Raw genomic sequence first — 18,306 nt, forward strand, 5'->3', positions numbered from 1 at the left:
CTGTGCTATCAGACTGCTGCCAACTATAAAGAATAAGAGAAATGGCACCTTTTATGAAGTCTAGTAAACTTTGGCAAAATGGGTTTGAACTCTAAGTCAAATGGTACTGCAAAAAATTATATTTTAGTTCCTCAGCAAACATATATTATGTAAGCAGCTTTAGTGACAGAAATTCAGTCTCTATGATAAGCAGGTCAGGAAGTTTAAGGAGGTGGGTGGGTTGCCTGAGTTTTGCTGGAGTCCAGTAACCTTGCACAAACATGTGTGGACAGCTGTGGCAAAGGTGTGAAAGCTGTGACAATATCTACAGTGGTTAGAAAAACAAAAACAAAACCAAAAAGCCCACGAACACTACCAAGAAATTGGTTTGGTAAAATTATTTTGTTCTGGCGTGTTTGCTTCCAAAAATGGCTTAATAGAACCCTTTCTCTTCTTCAACCAAAGGGTTTTATTTGTTTTCAGTAGCAAGTCCAGCTGCATTTTTTCAAAGCTGCTAGAAAACCATGCTTCTTTGAAGTATACCGCAAAAAACGGGTAGCAGAAAAAATGCTTCTCCCATTAAAATGTTCCATGCAGGAGTAGAGAAAAGTGTCATTTGGTTTGTAGATCTCAATCAGTTTTGAGATAAAGAGACTTTTTTTTTTTTTTTTTTTTTTGTCTCTGAACCCCCAAATGCCTCTTGTGGTTCCAAGGTGCAGGGAAAGGCAGCGGGACACAGCTCGACCGTCTTCTACAAAATGACCACCAGGGGGCAGCCTATTCCAACCCATCCGGACCCACTGACCCACCTGTGCCCTCTGTTTCTCCCTTATTTTTACTTCCTTCTCAATTAACTTTTGCCTCTGGCTAGTTTCTTCCTGCAATCGTTTTTCCAGGAGTTCTCGGCGTCGTTTTTCTTCTTCCAGGGCTCGTTTCTTGGCTTCCATTTCCCGTTCCTAAATTTGCAGAACAAATTTTAAGACAAGCTGGTTATACTAGAATGCTTCCAACGAACAGAAATTTCTCTCCAGACAGTTGGTTTTGTAGCCCGGTCCCTAACAATATACCAGCTGGATTAAAATCCCCTCTTCTCTCCTGCTTTGGTTTTAATAAATATATTGATGGTGAAAAAAAAATCACCTCTCACATAGTTTTCGAAATCATCCCACACCAGAAAGGCAACTGCAACATTTAATTGAATGTTAACTCTACACATAATGTGTATTCACAACTGAATATGAAGTGAAAATCCAGCTTGTGGTTTTCAGTCATTTCATACAGATGATCACCACGCTCCTGTTTATAAGAAGGGTCACAAATCGTCACCCAACACTAGTCTGGGCGTTAGCACTCCTTGCAGGGACCATCTTCTAAGTGAAGGCCATCAGTCCTGGTCCTTCTGGTTCCTTTGTTGCTCTGCGGCTTCCTGGCCGAAGGTCGCAGAGGAAGCCCACGAGGAAGTCAGAAGAGGAAAGGAGGGGCCCTTTAAGGCAGGATGCAAAGGCATTTGGGGGGATTCCTAAGGAAGTTCAGATTTGGGCTTGAGATACAGTCACAATAATGTGGGATTTTAAGTATTACAACAGCACACAAGCTGGCAAGAAAGGGGGAGTACATATAGACATGACATTCCTCCTGGTTCCCTGGGAGGCAAAGTGGCCATCAAAGGGAAAATACAATAATAAGCACTGCTTTGGGTCCACGTTGACACTATATGTATTTTAAATCACAAAAAAAACTATAGTGCAATAAGGAGGCTTAGAAATCCTCCCTAACACCTTTACTTTTCAGATGAAAAAAATGAGGCCAAAAGGGTTGAGCGACTACTCCAAGATTATATTGCTTCTTAAGGTCCAAGGATAATTTCCTGTCAAGTGCAGGGCAGTTGGAACCGTTCTCACCGACCTCTGGCATAAAGACATTATGCCTACCCTGGATTCAAGCAGCCGGGTCTTCTCTGCATGAGCCTGCTTCAAAAGTCTCTCCATTTCTTCTATTCTGGCAATATTTGAAGTGCTGGCACTGAAGAGAACACAAAAGCCTTTTAAGAATATTGTTTGAGATTGACGTCTCTTGAAATACACACGTGTCCACGCACAGGCACGTGCACACACCAGTCCTGGGGAGGTGTATGATACGATCCAATGTCATTTTAAAGGATGTTACTTAGGAGAGTCATTCACCTGAACAGGCAAGTCAATTCAGCTCTGAAAATTATAGGTGCCATTGATTTACCTCAGTTTAGGACACAAAATATAGGCAAGGAAAATAATACCAAAGAAGAGTGCTTTACTCATAAAGAAACCCAAAATCTTACAGAGTACGTTCTCAAAATGCTTTTTTCCAGAGTCCAAAAATTATGGACCATGGGAGGCTTTCTTGTTACTTTAATCGTTCAGACATATCAGACCAATAAGCCTATCACCAAAGTTCTATGTAGATGACACCTATGGTTTGAAGTCACTTTGTTTGGTTTGGAAATATGTGTCCTCAGCTGCTTTTTTGCTATGTCTTTAAACACATGGACATTTTAGGGAGAGCCTGGCTGGCGCAATTAGAAAAGCATGTGACTCTTCATCTCTGGGTCATGGACGTGAGGCCCCACATTATGTGTAGAGATTATTTTAAAATATACATAGATGTGGATATTTTATTTCATACATCATGAGGCTGATTAAAAAAAAACATTTTCTTAAAGATGCAGCAGAAGAGTGATGGCTAGTTTTGTCAATAATACTCATCTACCATACTGATGAGGAACCCCTCTGAAGAGATTCAAGAGCTTCAAAAGAAATGTAATGAGAAAGACATTATATAACAAAAGAAAGAAAAAAACTAAAAGGTATAAAATCTGCAAGAACAGTTAGGGTCAGTAACTAAAAGAGAAAGAAAAGAACTTGGAAACTTTTAACATTAACCAAAAACTATTATTTTTCTCTTACATTTCTCTTACATTTTATTTGAGTGCTCTGGAAAAAAGGGCTTGACCTAGGTCAAAACTTCTTTAGTCTGATGCTCCAGCTATAGAGAACCAAAGTTATTTCCTATGCATGTAGATTTATCTAGTCATTTAATATATGTCCACTTTTCTAGACCCTCTTGGGGACAGAGAGGCTTTTGTGCCTGTATCTTCTATACCACGTCACACAGAAGGGATTCACGTCAGACGCATTTATATAAGAATGACTTCATATGAAAATGAAAAGGATAATTCTTAGTTACAGTCTCTCAAAATTCTATTGTTGATCAACTCAAACCTAGGATGTTTCACACATAGAGCTAAATTCCTTTACAGAGATAAATGTCCACAGTATATATGGTTTATTTTAAAATCAGTAGCAGCGGTTTTATAGCCACTTTATTCCTAACTGCCAAAATTTGGAAGCAACCAAGATATCCTTTTGTAGGTAAATGAATAAAATAAACTGTAGTACTTCCAGACCATGGAATATTATTTAGCACTAAAAAGAAATGAGCTAGCAAGCAAGAGACATGAAGGAACCTTAAATGCATATTACTAAGTGAAAGAAGCCAATCTGAAAAGGATAAATACTGTATGACTCCAGCCTTACAACATTCTGGAAAAGAGAACCACGGAGACAGTAAAAAGATGCATGGTGGCCAGCGGTTTGAAGTGGGGGGAGGGAAGGCGGGATGAATAATAACAGCACTCAGGGTTTTCAGGGCAGTGAGAACACTCTGTATGACACTATGATGAGAGATATATGATATTTTACATTTGTCCAAACCCAGAGAATGCACACATCAGATGTGAACCCAGTTGTAAACCATGGACTTTGGATGATAATAAAGTATCAACATGGGTTCATGAGGATAACCTGGGAGGCTGCATATGTGTGGAGATGGGGTATATGGGAAATTCTGTACCTTCCTCTCAATTTTGCTGAACCTATATAACCACTCTAAAAAACTGTTTTTTAGAAAAAAAGAAGAAAAAAAAAAAAAGATCAGTGCTCCCAGCCCCATTACAAACTACATCCATCCAGGAAAGGGTCAACCTTAGCAATGTTGTATCTTTAGGAGTTTAGCTAATCTCCTACTTTGCAAGGTTACATTGGGCTAATTTTTAGCCAGATGTGTTCTCCTTATAAAGAGAGAACAGTTCATTTCCATGGACTGTTTGGGGTGGTACAAAAGGGTCAGTTCTGTTCTCCTTAATCCGTAAGAATTAAAGAAAAAAGTCTTTAATTCTTGCACAAATGAAAAGTGTATTTCTTTTTACGGAGAACAGTCAACATCATAGATGCTAAAGTGGCACACCTCATCAGCTCAACATGATGAGTATCATGTTTATATTCTATAGTGTTTTCTGTGACATATATGTCACAGACACAGGTATGTATGTCTTATGTCTCCTATCAATTTGTAAATGAATAATTTGATTCCACTAAGTCTCGGGTCTTAAAAACTCACCAACTAGAGAACAAAAACAAGCACTCACCAATTGTCTAACCCCCATCTCTTCTTCAGTTTTTCCTACAACATACTGTTTTCACCTAGGTTGTGCTTGAGCGTTGTTAGTTACAGAAAACTTTCTGTATCCACCCCTTCATTGTTTGAACAACATTCTTAGAATGTTGATACTTAAGTTGAACCAAAATCTATCTTCCTACAGCTTCCATGCACTGGGCCTAGGTATGACCTTGAGTTCCCTGAAACCTATCCGGATGAATTGGTTGGAAATTGGTTAGAAACAAATATTTTCAGTCCATGGTTTTTCATATATCTATAATTTGAGCACATCCTGGGGGTAAGTTGTCAGATAGTTGCTTGTCTTCAAATATTTCTGTTCACTTTTTAGAATTTTTGAGGGTGTTTTCCATTTATTCTTTAATATTTATAATTAAGTTTCTGCCAATGATAGTCATTATTTGGCAATATTTACATAAATATCTTAACTTTTGCTCCAAAGGAACTCAATTTTCTGAAAACATTTGATAGAAAATACATGTTAACATTTACCACCTCGTGTCTTAATAACCTTTAGGCACCTAAAGTCACCTATTTTTTTAAGCCACCTTTTATATGTTTTTAAGACCATTTTGGTTATTTTGTTGAGAAAAATAATTTGTATCCACAGACACCTACTTGTTCTCTATAGCTTTTGCTATCTTTGATTTTAATATTTCTTTGACATGTAAACCACTTTTATTTAGCAAAACTTCTGCTGCTCTGTGATACTATGTCACTGCCAGTTTTATTTTTTTGTCCCGTCAGGATTGCACCAAGCATAGGCTGCTGCAACAGGAATGTAGGGAGAAGTCTCGGCTTGTCAATACCATGGCATCCAAGGCAGATACAAATGTCAGCAAGCGAAATTCTTAGCACCTGCCATGCAAAAGGAGTCTGAAATCCCTGAAGATAAGCTTTATAGTGGGTGATTTACAGCACAATACTCATCTTTGTTTTCTCAATCCCATCCGAATTATGAGGAGTAATGTTTCTTTCCATTGTTTCAACTTCTGACCTTCTTCAAAAGTAGGCAAAAATTTCTGATCTTGCATGTGATTCCCGTAAGGATGCTAGTGCTACTGAGTCATTGGGCCATTAACAGTATAAAGATGACTAGTTTTGACATTTTTTCATACTCAATGATGTTCTGCTATTTTGTCAACGAAGATTTCTTTCTGTATCCTACCAATTTTGGTAAAAACCATATTCATAAAGAAAAAAAAACACTCCTGTCAAGGGTGAAGGAATCTAAATAGCAGATTTGAGGTTTTCGGGGCTTTTTAGAATATTCACCTTATAGGCAAAGGCAAAGACAGAAAAACATTAGAAAGACAAAGAACAACGGCATACAAGAAATAAGTAAGGAAAGAAAAACAAAACTAACTGGAACAAAACAAAATTCCTCATCAAGACACATAAAACTTTTCCAAGACTGTGACTGGTGCACCAATATTGCCATTAAATGAAGAACCAGTAAGTATCCCGGAATATTTATTTTCAATGAATCTTCCCAAGTACTTTCAGCAAATTATTAGTCCTTATGAAATGTCTAATCGTTCTCTGTTCAGCAGCTCCTTGAATATTACAAGAGCACAACAAGCCCTCTGACCCTTCCTAACCAATATTCACGTGGTTTGAAACACCCAGTCCCCCTTGACAGTTGGCTGCCCCTGTCCCTCTACTATCACTTTGGTTTTCTGTATCTCTTCTGGAAGAACTTGCTAGAATAAAATGCAGACACTGGGTGTTGATTATCTAGAATGAAAAGCAGAATACAACCTTTTTACCAAAACTGAACAAATCAGAAGCATCTGAAATTCGAACTAAAGCATCCCTTAGACCCAAGTTCAGCCACGGATTGCCCTCAACTGCACAGCCAGTCCTGCTCCCTGCCCCACATGCACACTGCTGGTACGTAAGCTATAATGAAGGATCAAATTCCCTAACATTTTCTCCAAGTATGAGCACAAGGCCAGGGCTTAGGAAATTAGTAATAGCAATTGTGATAATAACATATCATTGTAGGCGGTATGCAGAACACTACACAGTCTAAGCCAAGCCAGTAATTTCAGCAGAATAGGGGTTTTATGCAGAATTGACTCTCAGCTGCTGCTTTCTATGACCCAAGACCTGTTTTCTTAACTTTTTGTTTGTTTCTGGTGTGAGTAATGATGCTGAAAAAGCAAACACACTGCCTAACTCAAGTGACTTACTGGTAGACGTAAAAATGATGTCTCAACAAAAAGCAAAGGGCCCAATGTACCCTTAACTCTGAGTAATTCTGTAATTCCACGAATGGCTTCCTGTGACATAATAAACCACAAGACTAAGTTTCTGACGCTAGAATTTCACCATGGAATTACATCTTTAATATGCTTATCCTTTCAGAATACTTTAATACATAGCTTTAAAAAATATCTAACAAAGAGAAAAAGTTTTAGCCCTTTCTTTCTCTTTCTGACTTCAAAACGTTCTCATGAAGGATGTGTTGTCATAATATACATAACAAACATTAGTTTCTTATTTGCCTAATGTTTGCCATATTCTTGTCCATCATAAGATTGTGTACAAGCTGATCTTAGGGTAGTGTGTATTTTTTAAAAAATAGATGGTGGTACAGAAGAAAAATGTTTCTCTCCTCCTTTCAATACTAAACCTTTTACAAGTATCTTATACTTTGGATTCTTCTTCTTCTTCTTCTTCTTCTTCTTCTTCTTCTTCTTCTTCTTCTTCTTCTTCTTCTTCTTCTTCTTCTTCCTCTTCTTCTTCTTTTGTGTGTGTGACATTCAGAGGGTCGGATAGCACAACGAAATAGAAATAGATACTATTGGTAATTTCTGACCAATATGGTGACTGGTTATCTGTGATTGCTAGAGCCACTGGGTCAGGTCTGCATGAACTACATATACAAAATGATCGTGGTCATGTGTAACTAGCTGCCAGGAATGCACTACGGTGATGCTGTCCTTTTCATTAGGCGTATTTAGTGGAATCATTCTCATTCTCTACCTCTGGAAATCACTTTAAGAAAAAGCAACTGGGCAAGCAAATAAAAATAAATTAAGTTCTGGGGCACCTGGGTGGCTCAGTGGTTGAGCGTCTGCCTATGGCTTAGGTCGTCGTGATCCCCGGGTCCTGGGATCAAGTGCTGCATCGAGCTCCCTGCAGGGAGCCTGCTTCTCCCTTTGCCTATGTCTCTGCCTCTCTCTGTGTGTCTCTCATGAACAAATAAATAAAATCTTAAAAAAAAAATAAGTTCTTGCCCTGTCACTGTGCTTAGGTGTTCAGATCTGAATCGTAATGCTTGGTAATTATGATCCAAGTGGATCCTTTTGGGATAATTTCCTATAGCCACTGCTGCACAACTGGTGTTCATCACAAATATGAGAGATGGGGAGTGAATATTTGAAGGGATGAATACTTACTTTCAATTTTTGGGAGGGGAGGAAAGGGCATGGAGTGGAAAAATGCCAAGAGAGGAAAATGCTTAGAGTCTATTTCTTTACTAAAGATGAACTCAAAAATGGACAGATGGGGCGCCTGGGTGGCTCAGTCGGTTAAGTGTCTGACTCTCCTTTTTGGCTTAGGTCATGATCTCAGGGTCCTGGGATCAAGGCCAGCCTCGGGCTCTGTGTTCAGTGTGGAGTCTGCTTCAGATTCTTTCTCCCTCTCCCTCTGCCTCCCCCACTTCTGTCAAATAAATAAAAATCTTTAAAAAAATAGATAAAAAGGTCAAGCGATCAAGAGTTCACCAAAGAAATATTGGTCTAAAATATTCACAATTATTTGGGAAGAGGGAAGAAGAGTCTACTGTTTTCAAAATAAGGACTAAGTACAAAGTGCCATAGAAGCACAGGAGTCCCTCTGACAATGGGAATCTGAACTGCTGCGTCCTGTATTCTCACTCTTAATGCCAACTTCTATTCCTCCTGTTACTGTGGTATCATAGTTGCTGGGTTGCTGACGCTTGTGTCTTGTTATCCAAAACACCACATGTGATTAGTCAGTTTATTGTCATCTATTAATAAGTACTCAAACTTCTAAGCTTTCTGTTCTGACAGTGTCAGCTTCCGGCACCTGCTGGCACAGCTGGGACAAGTTCAGGGCAGCGAGTGTCACCAGAGCACCTTCAGTGCCAGATGGTCTGCTGCCCAACCCTTCCACACTCTTAAGTGTATCCCCCCAAGTAGTCATATTAAACTTCTTAAAAAATGAGATACTGCATCTTCTAATATTTAACATGAAACATTAATCCTTCTAACCTGAAATAATAATGGTAACCTCCCAAAAAGCTTTATCTTTAAAAAAAAATTTTATTTATTTATTTTTGGGGGGAGAGGCAGAGGAAAGAGAGAGAGAATCTCAAGAAGACTCCCCTGCTGCACACAGAGCCTATGCGGGGCTCATTCTCATGACCCTGAGATCATGACCTGAGCTGAAGTCAAAACTCAACGCTTAACCAACTGAGCCCCCCTGGTGCCCCAGAAGCCCTGTTCTTTATCATTACATAATCTCCTCTTTCAATTTAGGTCATTCCCGTGTGACAAGCAGCAATACAATTCTCATTGTTGCTTCAGTATTTTTTCTCAAAGACTCCTTTCCTTCTCTGATATGATATATTCAATAATATTAATATTTCACCCATTAATGCCAAAATGAAAATATACTGCATGCTTTATTTACCACAAAATGTAGCATCTGTCCTCTTCTCCTTTTCTCCCAGCCCTAAAATTTCCTAGTTATAATGTCTGGTTACAGTTGGGTCTTTCATATGCTTTTCATTTTGAAATATGAAATAACCCAAAGCTAAGTACACCTTGCTTGTATTACTTTCCCTCTGTCTCTGTCATTCTCTTATTGTAGGTGAGGAGAGAGCAAATTATTCAAATCTTTGTAAAGAAATAAATTATATTTATATGATGGCAATTTTCCATGGTAATGTTTTAAAATCCATCATTGTCTTGTATTTAAGAAACAACCTTTCCATTTCACAGACTAGCAAGCAATTCAGGACCAAGAACATTCTGTGACCTGCTTCAAGTAGCATGACCATCACCCAAAAAGCATGAACATTCCTGCTTTCATGCTGGGGTTTCCTTCCAATAGAGGGAATTCTGTTGATGGCAATTATCCAAGCGGACATTTGTATTTGGGATACGCAAATGCTCAAGTAACACTTATTGAATATTGAATGTTTCTTAGGCTGAAACCATAATGGTTCTCAGCCGATTAAAATAGATCAAACAAAAATTTAAAAAAATAACAAATTGGAAATATATCCATTTTACTATATCCTGAAGTATTTATTGAGCCAACAGTCAGTGAATACCCACTATCTGCTAAGATCTCTGTTGAGTGTAGAAACCAAAAGATACTTAGACATCCTCCTTGACATTGAAGAATTCACCAATTAATTACTGCAGAAAAAATTTTATACTGCAGTGTGATCAATGGTATAACAGATAAAAGAATCAACTGCAGTGCAAACAGAAGAAAAAGGCCCTAAAAGAGAAATTTTCATGAATTTCCAATTTAAGTTTAAGCCTGAAGACAAGGAAAGTTTCTCCAGGCTCAGATGGGACAGGGGGAGGGAGACGGTAAAGACATTCTACAATACCAGACACTACCAGTGCTTAGTAAGCATAGATTGAGTGAATACACAAATGGAAGGATAAACTGACTCTAGACAGTGTTGTGCTGGTAACTCAGCTCTCTGGAGGGAAATAAAAACCCTGATACATAGCAAATGTTGATTTATGGGGAGTAAATACTCCCACCATGGCCAATTTCCAACTACCAACATGACTTTACTGATTATACATAGAGGGAAATATGCAAATCTTGTACTTGCTAGTGTGAGTATAGAGCTAGTATGAGCCAATTCCACTCCACTCTTGACTCTAGAGCACTCTATAAGTGCTCTATAAGACGCTGTATAGGAGCACTCTATAAGGAACCTATAAATGAATGAATGAACAAACTACTTGATTCCAGGCCTGGGACCAATATGGTCAAAGGCACAGAGATTTGAGTATTCGTCACCCTCTCAATTAATAAGAAACCCTGTGAGGTGTATCAGGAGCAGAGAGTGAATGAGGAGCCAAGACGGATCCAGAATGCAGACTCTAGGGCATGACTTTACTCAAAGGGTAGTAGGGCATCATCAAAGCTTTCAAAGGGGCAGAGTACCATGACTATTTCTATATTTTAGATGTGCCTTTAGCAGTAATTCCATTAAGACCATCTTTGCTTGCCTCAAAGTATGAACCCAAATGTGAATGGTTAAACCCTTACAAAAATTCTAGTATGTGGAACAGCTAAAGTCTCCCTTCTAATGAAACATAAGTGTAAGAAATCCTTCAAAGTTCATACTATGCTGTTGGAAATTGTTTCTTTATTCAATCAAAAGAAGACCTAATGAGGCTTGAAGTCAACCAACAGAGGAAGCACAGTATACACGTGAACTCAAATGTAAAGAAATAGAGTAAAGGAGAAAAATGGATTTTATGATGTCTGACTGGCTAAGTCACACAGGATACAAAGAAAACACTTTGAGAAGCTGCCATGACACTCAACCCTCTTCCACCCTGTAGAAGGTTTATGTCTCAGAAGTTTGGGCTTGTACATGTACATCACCCCAAATTGATGACTTTACTCTTTGAAACCAGCAGGTGCTTTTCTAAACCAGAAACCTTAACCGTGAATACGTCATCTCACCTAGAGATGTTGTCAGGGGAGCAGGCTGAGATGCTGGTCTCCATGCTATCGGAGCTATCTAGGCTCAAAGTATCAAAGGCCTGGTCCTTGTAGCTGTGATCAGGGTAGTGAAAACTGTTCAAGTAGACGTTTGATTCAGATGCCGTGCGGTTGTAAAATTCAGATTTCTGCCTTTGTCCTTCACTCATCTGATGGTGATTATACCCTAAGGAAAGAGTCATAAATATGTTAGTATGTTTCACTTTCTAGCCTTAGATCTTCTGAGGCTCAAATGGGCAACCCGAAACATCTGCCTGTGAAACTTGGACCTTGGTCTAATTTGTTCTGAAGCCAAGAAGATCAAAGACACAGCATCATGCTCAGTGCAAGCAAGAGTTTCAAACAAGTGGTCTTAGGAGTGATCTTTTTAGTCAGTGGATCACCTCCCACTTTCCTTTGCCATTCCCACATCTCAGTACAACTGAGAAGAATACATCAGCGCACACTAAAACGACAAAGCAAAACCAGGACAAAACAGAATCACAACTGAAGGCCCTGTATCTTCTAAAAGTAGCTGGGTTCAAGTGAAGCAAGATGACTCCTGGTGACAACCAGCAGAAGGGTCTTAGGGCAGCTACTCCTTCAACAGGATGTAAATTTAAAGAACACTTGATTTGGTCATAAAGTAGCAGGTGGACCCTCTAGGTACAGAATTTAAGAATCTTCTATCTCGCTTATATTATCACTAACACTTTTAATCTGGTAAAAATCCAAACTGCACATTTTTCTCATTCTTTTTTCAATTTTCCTTGCCCATCAATTATTTCAAACATTTAGAGTCAACAATCCTCCCAATGGGCACCCTCCTCCTAAATACCGTACACAGAACTCTCTTCTTTTTCCACCTTAGCTGTCAGCCCTCAGCTAGTTGTTGGTAGCCAATCACCGGAAAATGTAGAACTCACATCAATAGCAGCAAAAATATTGTTGCTATGGCTTGCTCTCTCTGGTGGCTGATTTGAGGCAATGCAAATTGATTTCTACTCCCTTTCAATTCTCTATTTACCTTACCTGCAGGAAACAGGGATCCTACTGCTAAACCAATTCCTCAAATCACTAAAAAGACCTTCCTCTACAGTCATTTTGCAATCTCTTTCCCCCTCATCAAATTTATTACCAGATCCATTAAGAGTTTACGGTTGGACCATTTGAATTTCACCTCTCTCCTTGCACTCTACCTACCTTCAATGAGGCTTTTAATCCGCAATGAAATGGTCAAAAAATCAGGCAGAGGGTGAAAGGAGGACAATGATTCCAAACAGCTCCCTCAGCCATCATTTGAGCATTCCCATTCAAAAACAGAAGCCACATCCACGAGGCTTTCACAAACCATCAAACACCAAAAGTTTTCTGTAAAGGGATTTTAGTTCCACAGGGAGTTTGCACGCCAAGCTATTTGGATTAGTTTTAAATATCAAAGTGGAAATACTTTAGTTCAGATGAGAGCATTTCTGGGGAAATAAGTTTCCTTAATATAAGCTGTAATTATAAATTACAGATACACACACACAAAAGCCACATATCACTTGGCTAAGGGAAGATGCAACACAAAAAAGCATACCATGATACTTAAGATAGAATGCCATTAATCGTCGTGATTAATGCAGAAAGCATTAAGTGAAGCCAGTGCATTCATAAGCGTGGAGCTTGTGCCTTTTAAAAAAAATCATTACTCAAATATTTACCTTTGATACTTGAACTTTTGGAATTACTAATTGCTCCTTTTAAATTGTTTCCAGTTATTATGAAAAGGAGGGGGACAGGAAAAAAAAAAACAACACCAAAAATTATTTGAAAAAGTCACACATGCATCTTTCCCTATGCTTTCAAAAAAGGCTTATTGGCAAAGAAAATTTCAACATTGGCACCGACTATGCGAAAGATGTTTCCTTGTGTTAGTATGAAAACCAAATCCCTAAAAGACAGCCACGTAATTTAAAACATATGAGAATTATCTCCTTGACACCACCATGTGCCACAACCTCCTCTTGGCCTTCAGTTTTTCATAACCAGGAAAGGTAAATCCCATTAATGCAACCAACACCTTCTTGGAAAAGCAGAAGATGGTGTGTCCTGATCCTTCTATCTTCCATGATTTTTTTAAAGCATTGCAGAATAAGAAAAAGAACTTATAATCTTCAGGTGAAGTAAACAGTACACTAAAATGACTCAAAAATTTCAGATGTGGGCACAGGGACCAGCTGTGTCACTATGTATGGTGCTGAGGACTGTGAACATAAATACCCCAGATCACCCCATCAGTTATCCAAGTTTGGTGGATCATTCTGATGGTAGGATGAGTACCTAGATTTTCATGACAACTTAAGTGAAAGATCCTGCTGCTAATGAGCATATATTTCCCTATTTCCCAGTGCAGGACTTTTGTTTTCTGTGGATCCAAGGTGAGTGGAAATGTTCTACCTCATGGAGAGGCTCATTTCTCCCAAAGGGCAACACTTTACACTGAACTCAACTATCACCTGGCTTAGCCTCCTCCCTCCTGACCAATTTCAAAAAAATTCAGTTACCTCTGCAATCACAAATAAAGGCCTGGAACTCTTCCCTGTGATCCTGGAATTGCACCAGTGTGTGTCCAAAGAGCTGGTTTTGGGACTCGGGCTCTGGCCTGCCTGTCCAAAGGTACAGGCACTTCTGACAGAGGAAACACCCCGGAAGAACAGCAAACCAAGGAGGATACTCTGGTAGGAGGTCCAAGAGGAACTGCTCGTGCAGCTAGGTAGCTCCAGAACAGGTGCAAGCTATACCAGGGAGGGGGACACACGTGTCCTGGTCACCACAAGGATCCCTTTCTACTTAGCATAGGGATGTCATGAACTAAAGAGCCACCAAATCAATTCATTTTCTCATCTGTAATTTCCAGGTTTAGTAGTGGCTAAATAAGGAAGTGGGATGCCTCTGCTGTCTTGGGTAGGGGCAAAGTAAGTGCATTGGGAACAATTCGACTTTCCCAATCCCTGAGACTACTTCTGTTTTTGTTTTTGTTTTTAAATTATGTAGCAAGAAAACATTCAGCAGTGGAACAGCAACTAAAAAGCAAAAAAGGGCCTTTCAAATGCTCTAAATCCTTTCTATCTACGCAGAAATAGCCACCTGAGGGGAGGTTACAAGGTTTGTAAAGTGAGACCTGACAATATCTGAGGCTCATGGCTAAGCATAGCACATGCAAGGAACCCAACTCAACTCTCTTCACTGCCCAAGAGAGCCAGAAGAATGGATGTGCAAGGTCCATTCTTCTTCTTTTTCTTCTTTCTCCTTCTCCTTCTTCTCCTTCTCCTTTTCCTCCTCCTCCTCCTCCTCCTCCTCCTTCTTCTTCTTCTTCTTCTTCTTCTTCTCTCTTCTTCTCCTCCTCCTCCTCCTCCTCCTTCTTCTTCTTCTTCTTCCTCTCCTCCTTCCTCTTCCTCCTCCTCTTCCTCTCCCTCTCCTTCCTGTTCCTTCCCCTCCTCCTCTCCTCCTCCTCCTTCTCCTCCTCCTTCTTCTTCTCCATGCCTATCTATTAATTCTGCCCACTTACACCTAAAAACTCCTTTGTGATTTAACCATTGTACCATTGCAGGATCTATAGTTTTGCCAATATTTTCCAAATGTGTGTTGTTTCCTTCCTTCCTTTTTTTTTTTCTAAAGAGAGGGAGAGGGGGCACAGTAGGGGGAGAGGGACAGAGAGAATCTTAAGCAGACTCCATGCCCAGTGCAAGCCCAACTCAGGGCTCAATCCCACAGTCCTGGGATCAGGACCTGAGCATATATGAAGAGACAGATGCTTAACCAGCTGAACCACCCAAGTGCCCTGTGATGTATACTTTAAATGGTTATCTGGGCTTAGTATAGAAAATGAAATGACTTAAAACTATGACTTGGGTTTAGGGGGATACAATTACACAGATGCCTAGTGATGTTGAATATTTTTGTGTGTGTGTGTCTGCAGCAATGTCCACAATAGCCAAACTATGGAAAGAGCCCAGATGTCCCTTAACACATAAATAGGTAAAGAAGATGTGGTATATGTATATAACAGAAAACAACTCAGCCATCAAAAAAATTGAAATCTTGCCATTTGCAACAACGTGGATGGAACTAGAGGGTATTATGCTAAGTGAAATAAGTCAGTCAGAGAAAGGCAATTATCATATGATTTCACTCATATGTGGAATTTAAGAAACATAACAGAGGACCATAGGGGAAAAGAGGAAAAAGTAAAACAAGACAAAATCAGAGAGGGAGACAAACCATAAGAGGCATTTAATCATAGGGAACAAACTGAGGGTCACTGGAGGGGTGGGGTGGGGGGATGGGGCAACTGGGGTGATGGACATTAAGGAGAGCATGTGACATAATGAACACTGGGTGTTATATAAGAACAATAAATCACTGCCCTCTACCTCTGAAACTAATAATACGTTATATGATAATTAATTGAATTTAAGTTAAAAAAATACAAATTAAAAAAAAAAAGGATAAAATTCATCAGTATTTCGGACAAGTTAGCCTATCATAGCTCACCTGCTGAGAAATTCATTCTTCCTAACCATAGTCCACAGCCGGGAGACGAAGATACAGGACGAGTCATGAATGAAGGAGGGGAATGATGGAGAAAGGGAGAAAGAGACAAGATCAGAAAGGATGACAGGGGACAGGAAAAAAATACAACACTTCCAACATGCCATCTTTGACAGCGTTAGTCACAACACCAGATTAACAAGGCAAGATGGATTCACATTTTTAGATTAAATCTGGGTTTACAGAGAAGACCTCAAGAAGTTAAAAAATAATCTTATGATACATACATACAGTTAGTCAACAACATTTTGAAAACAACATCTTTACACATATTCGCCAACTAGAAAACAGGGAGAATAAAAACGAGATCATAGCGATAAAACAATTCTTTGTGCCAAGCAGATAGCAATAATTTTTAAGCACTAGGGTTTATAAAATGCCATTCAATTATTTGAAGCACTGTCCATCAAATTTTATGACCAGTCTGTCCTCTGATACCCTGTGTCTCCATCACCTGGCCATGCTAATAAGCACCTCATTTTATTCAAGCCAGTCAGGTAAAGTGGTCTTCACTGGGCTCAAGGTCTTTCTTCTAAAATAGGCTTAAATGGATGCATATGTGGGAGTGTCCTAAACTGTCCCCTCCTCCCCTGTACCCAGCCTTATTTATACCTGGCCTTTAAAAAGGAGAAACATCGTGTTTTACATTTAGCCTACGTACATGACAATGCCTACTCTTATCTTTATCTAAATTCTGGGTCTTACAAAACCATGCTTCCCCGGCACTCTTGTTTCCGGCATGGTCTGTTGTAATAAAAAAAAAAAAAAAAAACCACAAAAAAAACAAAGGGGCTCATGCAGCTGCTTGTGAATGAACAGCTGCACTCAGGATTGAGTTCCTAGCAAATGTGCAACAATTTCTCTCTATTGTGTAAAAGGAATGATTAGACTAAAAATCCACTATTTTCAAATGTGATCATTTCTTAAAGATGACTGACTGAACAATGACCTGTCCCCATTTGCTGGAAACAAAAACACCACACAAGGGAGGTTGCCATACCTTTCTTGGACTTTCCTGCATTTAACAGAAGACAAAAGGACAAAGATTTCATTCATTCTAGAGCTTACAAAGGAACAGTTCACAAGTTGTACAAAAGGCAATAACCATTACAACTTTAAGAGCTGAGTTCCTGGGCTCTCTGCTTTAAACTCTGCTCTCAAAGATCTTTGTTTGCATGATTCACATTGTCAGTTCTATGAAAACAGCGCTGATGGAAGGAAGGCTTATACTTACACCATTGTCCTTGACGTATCCATTATGGACAAGCAGCAAAAAAAACAGTTTGTTTAAGTTAATTGTGTAAGTCCCTCCTACATGATAAGATCTATTACATTTGAGTTCATGAAAATGTGTTGGGTCCAATTTTTTCAAATCCATGGAATTTTACTTGCATTTGCTATTTTAGTGAAGCCAGTAATATGTTAGTGAAACAATTCGAAATGCAATAATGATTCAACCCTCCTGGTCTTTGCATGGGGTCCTCCCCCTTTGTATAACCCCCACCTCTATGGGGTCAGTAGAAAATCCTGCCAATGTTTCCACCTATTGTGGCTCTGAAAACAGCAGTCCCTGGCCCCTCCTCCTCTGGCTTCACAAGACACCTCATCTCTGCTTGGACCAACACACAACATGATGGTTCTCTGTTTCCTCAGAAGCTACCTCATCAGGACCACATGAAACTCTTTAAGAAGTGCACTTTAGAGCTGCAGCAAGAAAGAATGGAGCAGCAATTTTCCCAGATACACAAAAGTGAAGTACATCGGTGAAGAATCAGAGCAGAAAGATAGCTCAAAGTCAATGGATCTTGCAGAGTACATCCCTAATGGACCTAAGGGAATTGGCTCACATTTCCTCTATGAATCTAAGATGGGAATTCCCATTATGTGTTGGGCAAAAAGAGATTAGAAAAATAAAGATTGAACATCCTTCAGTTTCACAATTCTCGTAAGAATCCTCTTACAGGATAATGTTAATAGCTCTCAAATTCACAAATCTCTCCATTTAGCACAAAGTTCTAGTTTTTCTTACTCATTAAGAAAATACTCTTGACATAAAATATGGTCTTGTGGCCAACTCAAGCTTCGAAATCTTCACCCAGTGGGAAAAACCCATTCAAAAAGTCTAAAAATATCACAGAAAAATACTTTAACAGAAAATAGACTTGACCCACAAGTGAACAATGATAAATGAGAGCCAAAATATCATGACTGATGTATTTTTATTATTCATAAATCTTAAGAGCTATTTTAGCATATTGATAAATTATAAGATATATTTTAGCTTAAGAAATTATAGTAAAGAAAATAAAGGCAGAGTTCAATCAACTGTATATGATTCACATATTAACATTATAAACCTCTCATGCATTATAAACCTCTCTTATGAATACTACAGCCTCCATGAGCTCTTAAATCACTTCTGGTAATGATTCAAAATCCTCATCCAAGTGAGATATATATATATATATATATATATATATATATATATATATATATCACACACATACATACATTTTTATATTT

The 18,306-nt window shown here is 39.0% G+C and overlaps 1 protein-coding gene across 22 annotated transcripts in view; it reads right to left on the minus strand.

Annotated features, from left to right (window-relative positions):
* Positions 1-18,306, minus strand: part of PHLDB2 (pleckstrin homology like domain family B member 2) — a 219,383-nt gene that overhangs the window by 7,599 nt on the left and 193,478 nt on the right. For 10 of the 22 annotated variants that reach the window (XM_041726996.1, XM_041727048.1, XM_041727031.1 and 7 more), the window contains 6 exons: positions 16,784-16,798; positions 15,727-15,747; positions 12,894-12,929; positions 11,170-11,374; positions 1,911-2,001; positions 789-935 (listed from right to left, as the gene is read on the minus strand). In XM_041726996.1, the coding sequence (XP_041582930.1) occupies positions 789-935; positions 1,911-2,001; positions 11,170-11,374; positions 12,894-12,929; positions 15,727-15,747; positions 16,784-16,798 (515 nt within the window). Of the gene's footprint in view, positions 1-788; positions 936-1,910; positions 2,002-11,169; positions 11,375-12,893; positions 12,930-13,748; positions 13,968-15,726; positions 15,748-16,783; positions 16,799-18,306 lie in introns of those variants that run through there. The other 12 variants (XM_041727040.1, XM_041727075.1, XM_041727021.1 and 9 more) reach the window with 7 other exon arrangements.

The sequence above is a fragment of the Vulpes lagopus genome, chromosome 1, assembly GCF_018345385.1.
Source record: "Vulpes lagopus strain Blue_001 chromosome 1, ASM1834538v1, whole genome shotgun sequence".
In the NCBI taxonomy this organism is placed as follows: domain Eukaryota; kingdom Metazoa; phylum Chordata; class Mammalia; order Carnivora; family Canidae; genus Vulpes; species Vulpes lagopus.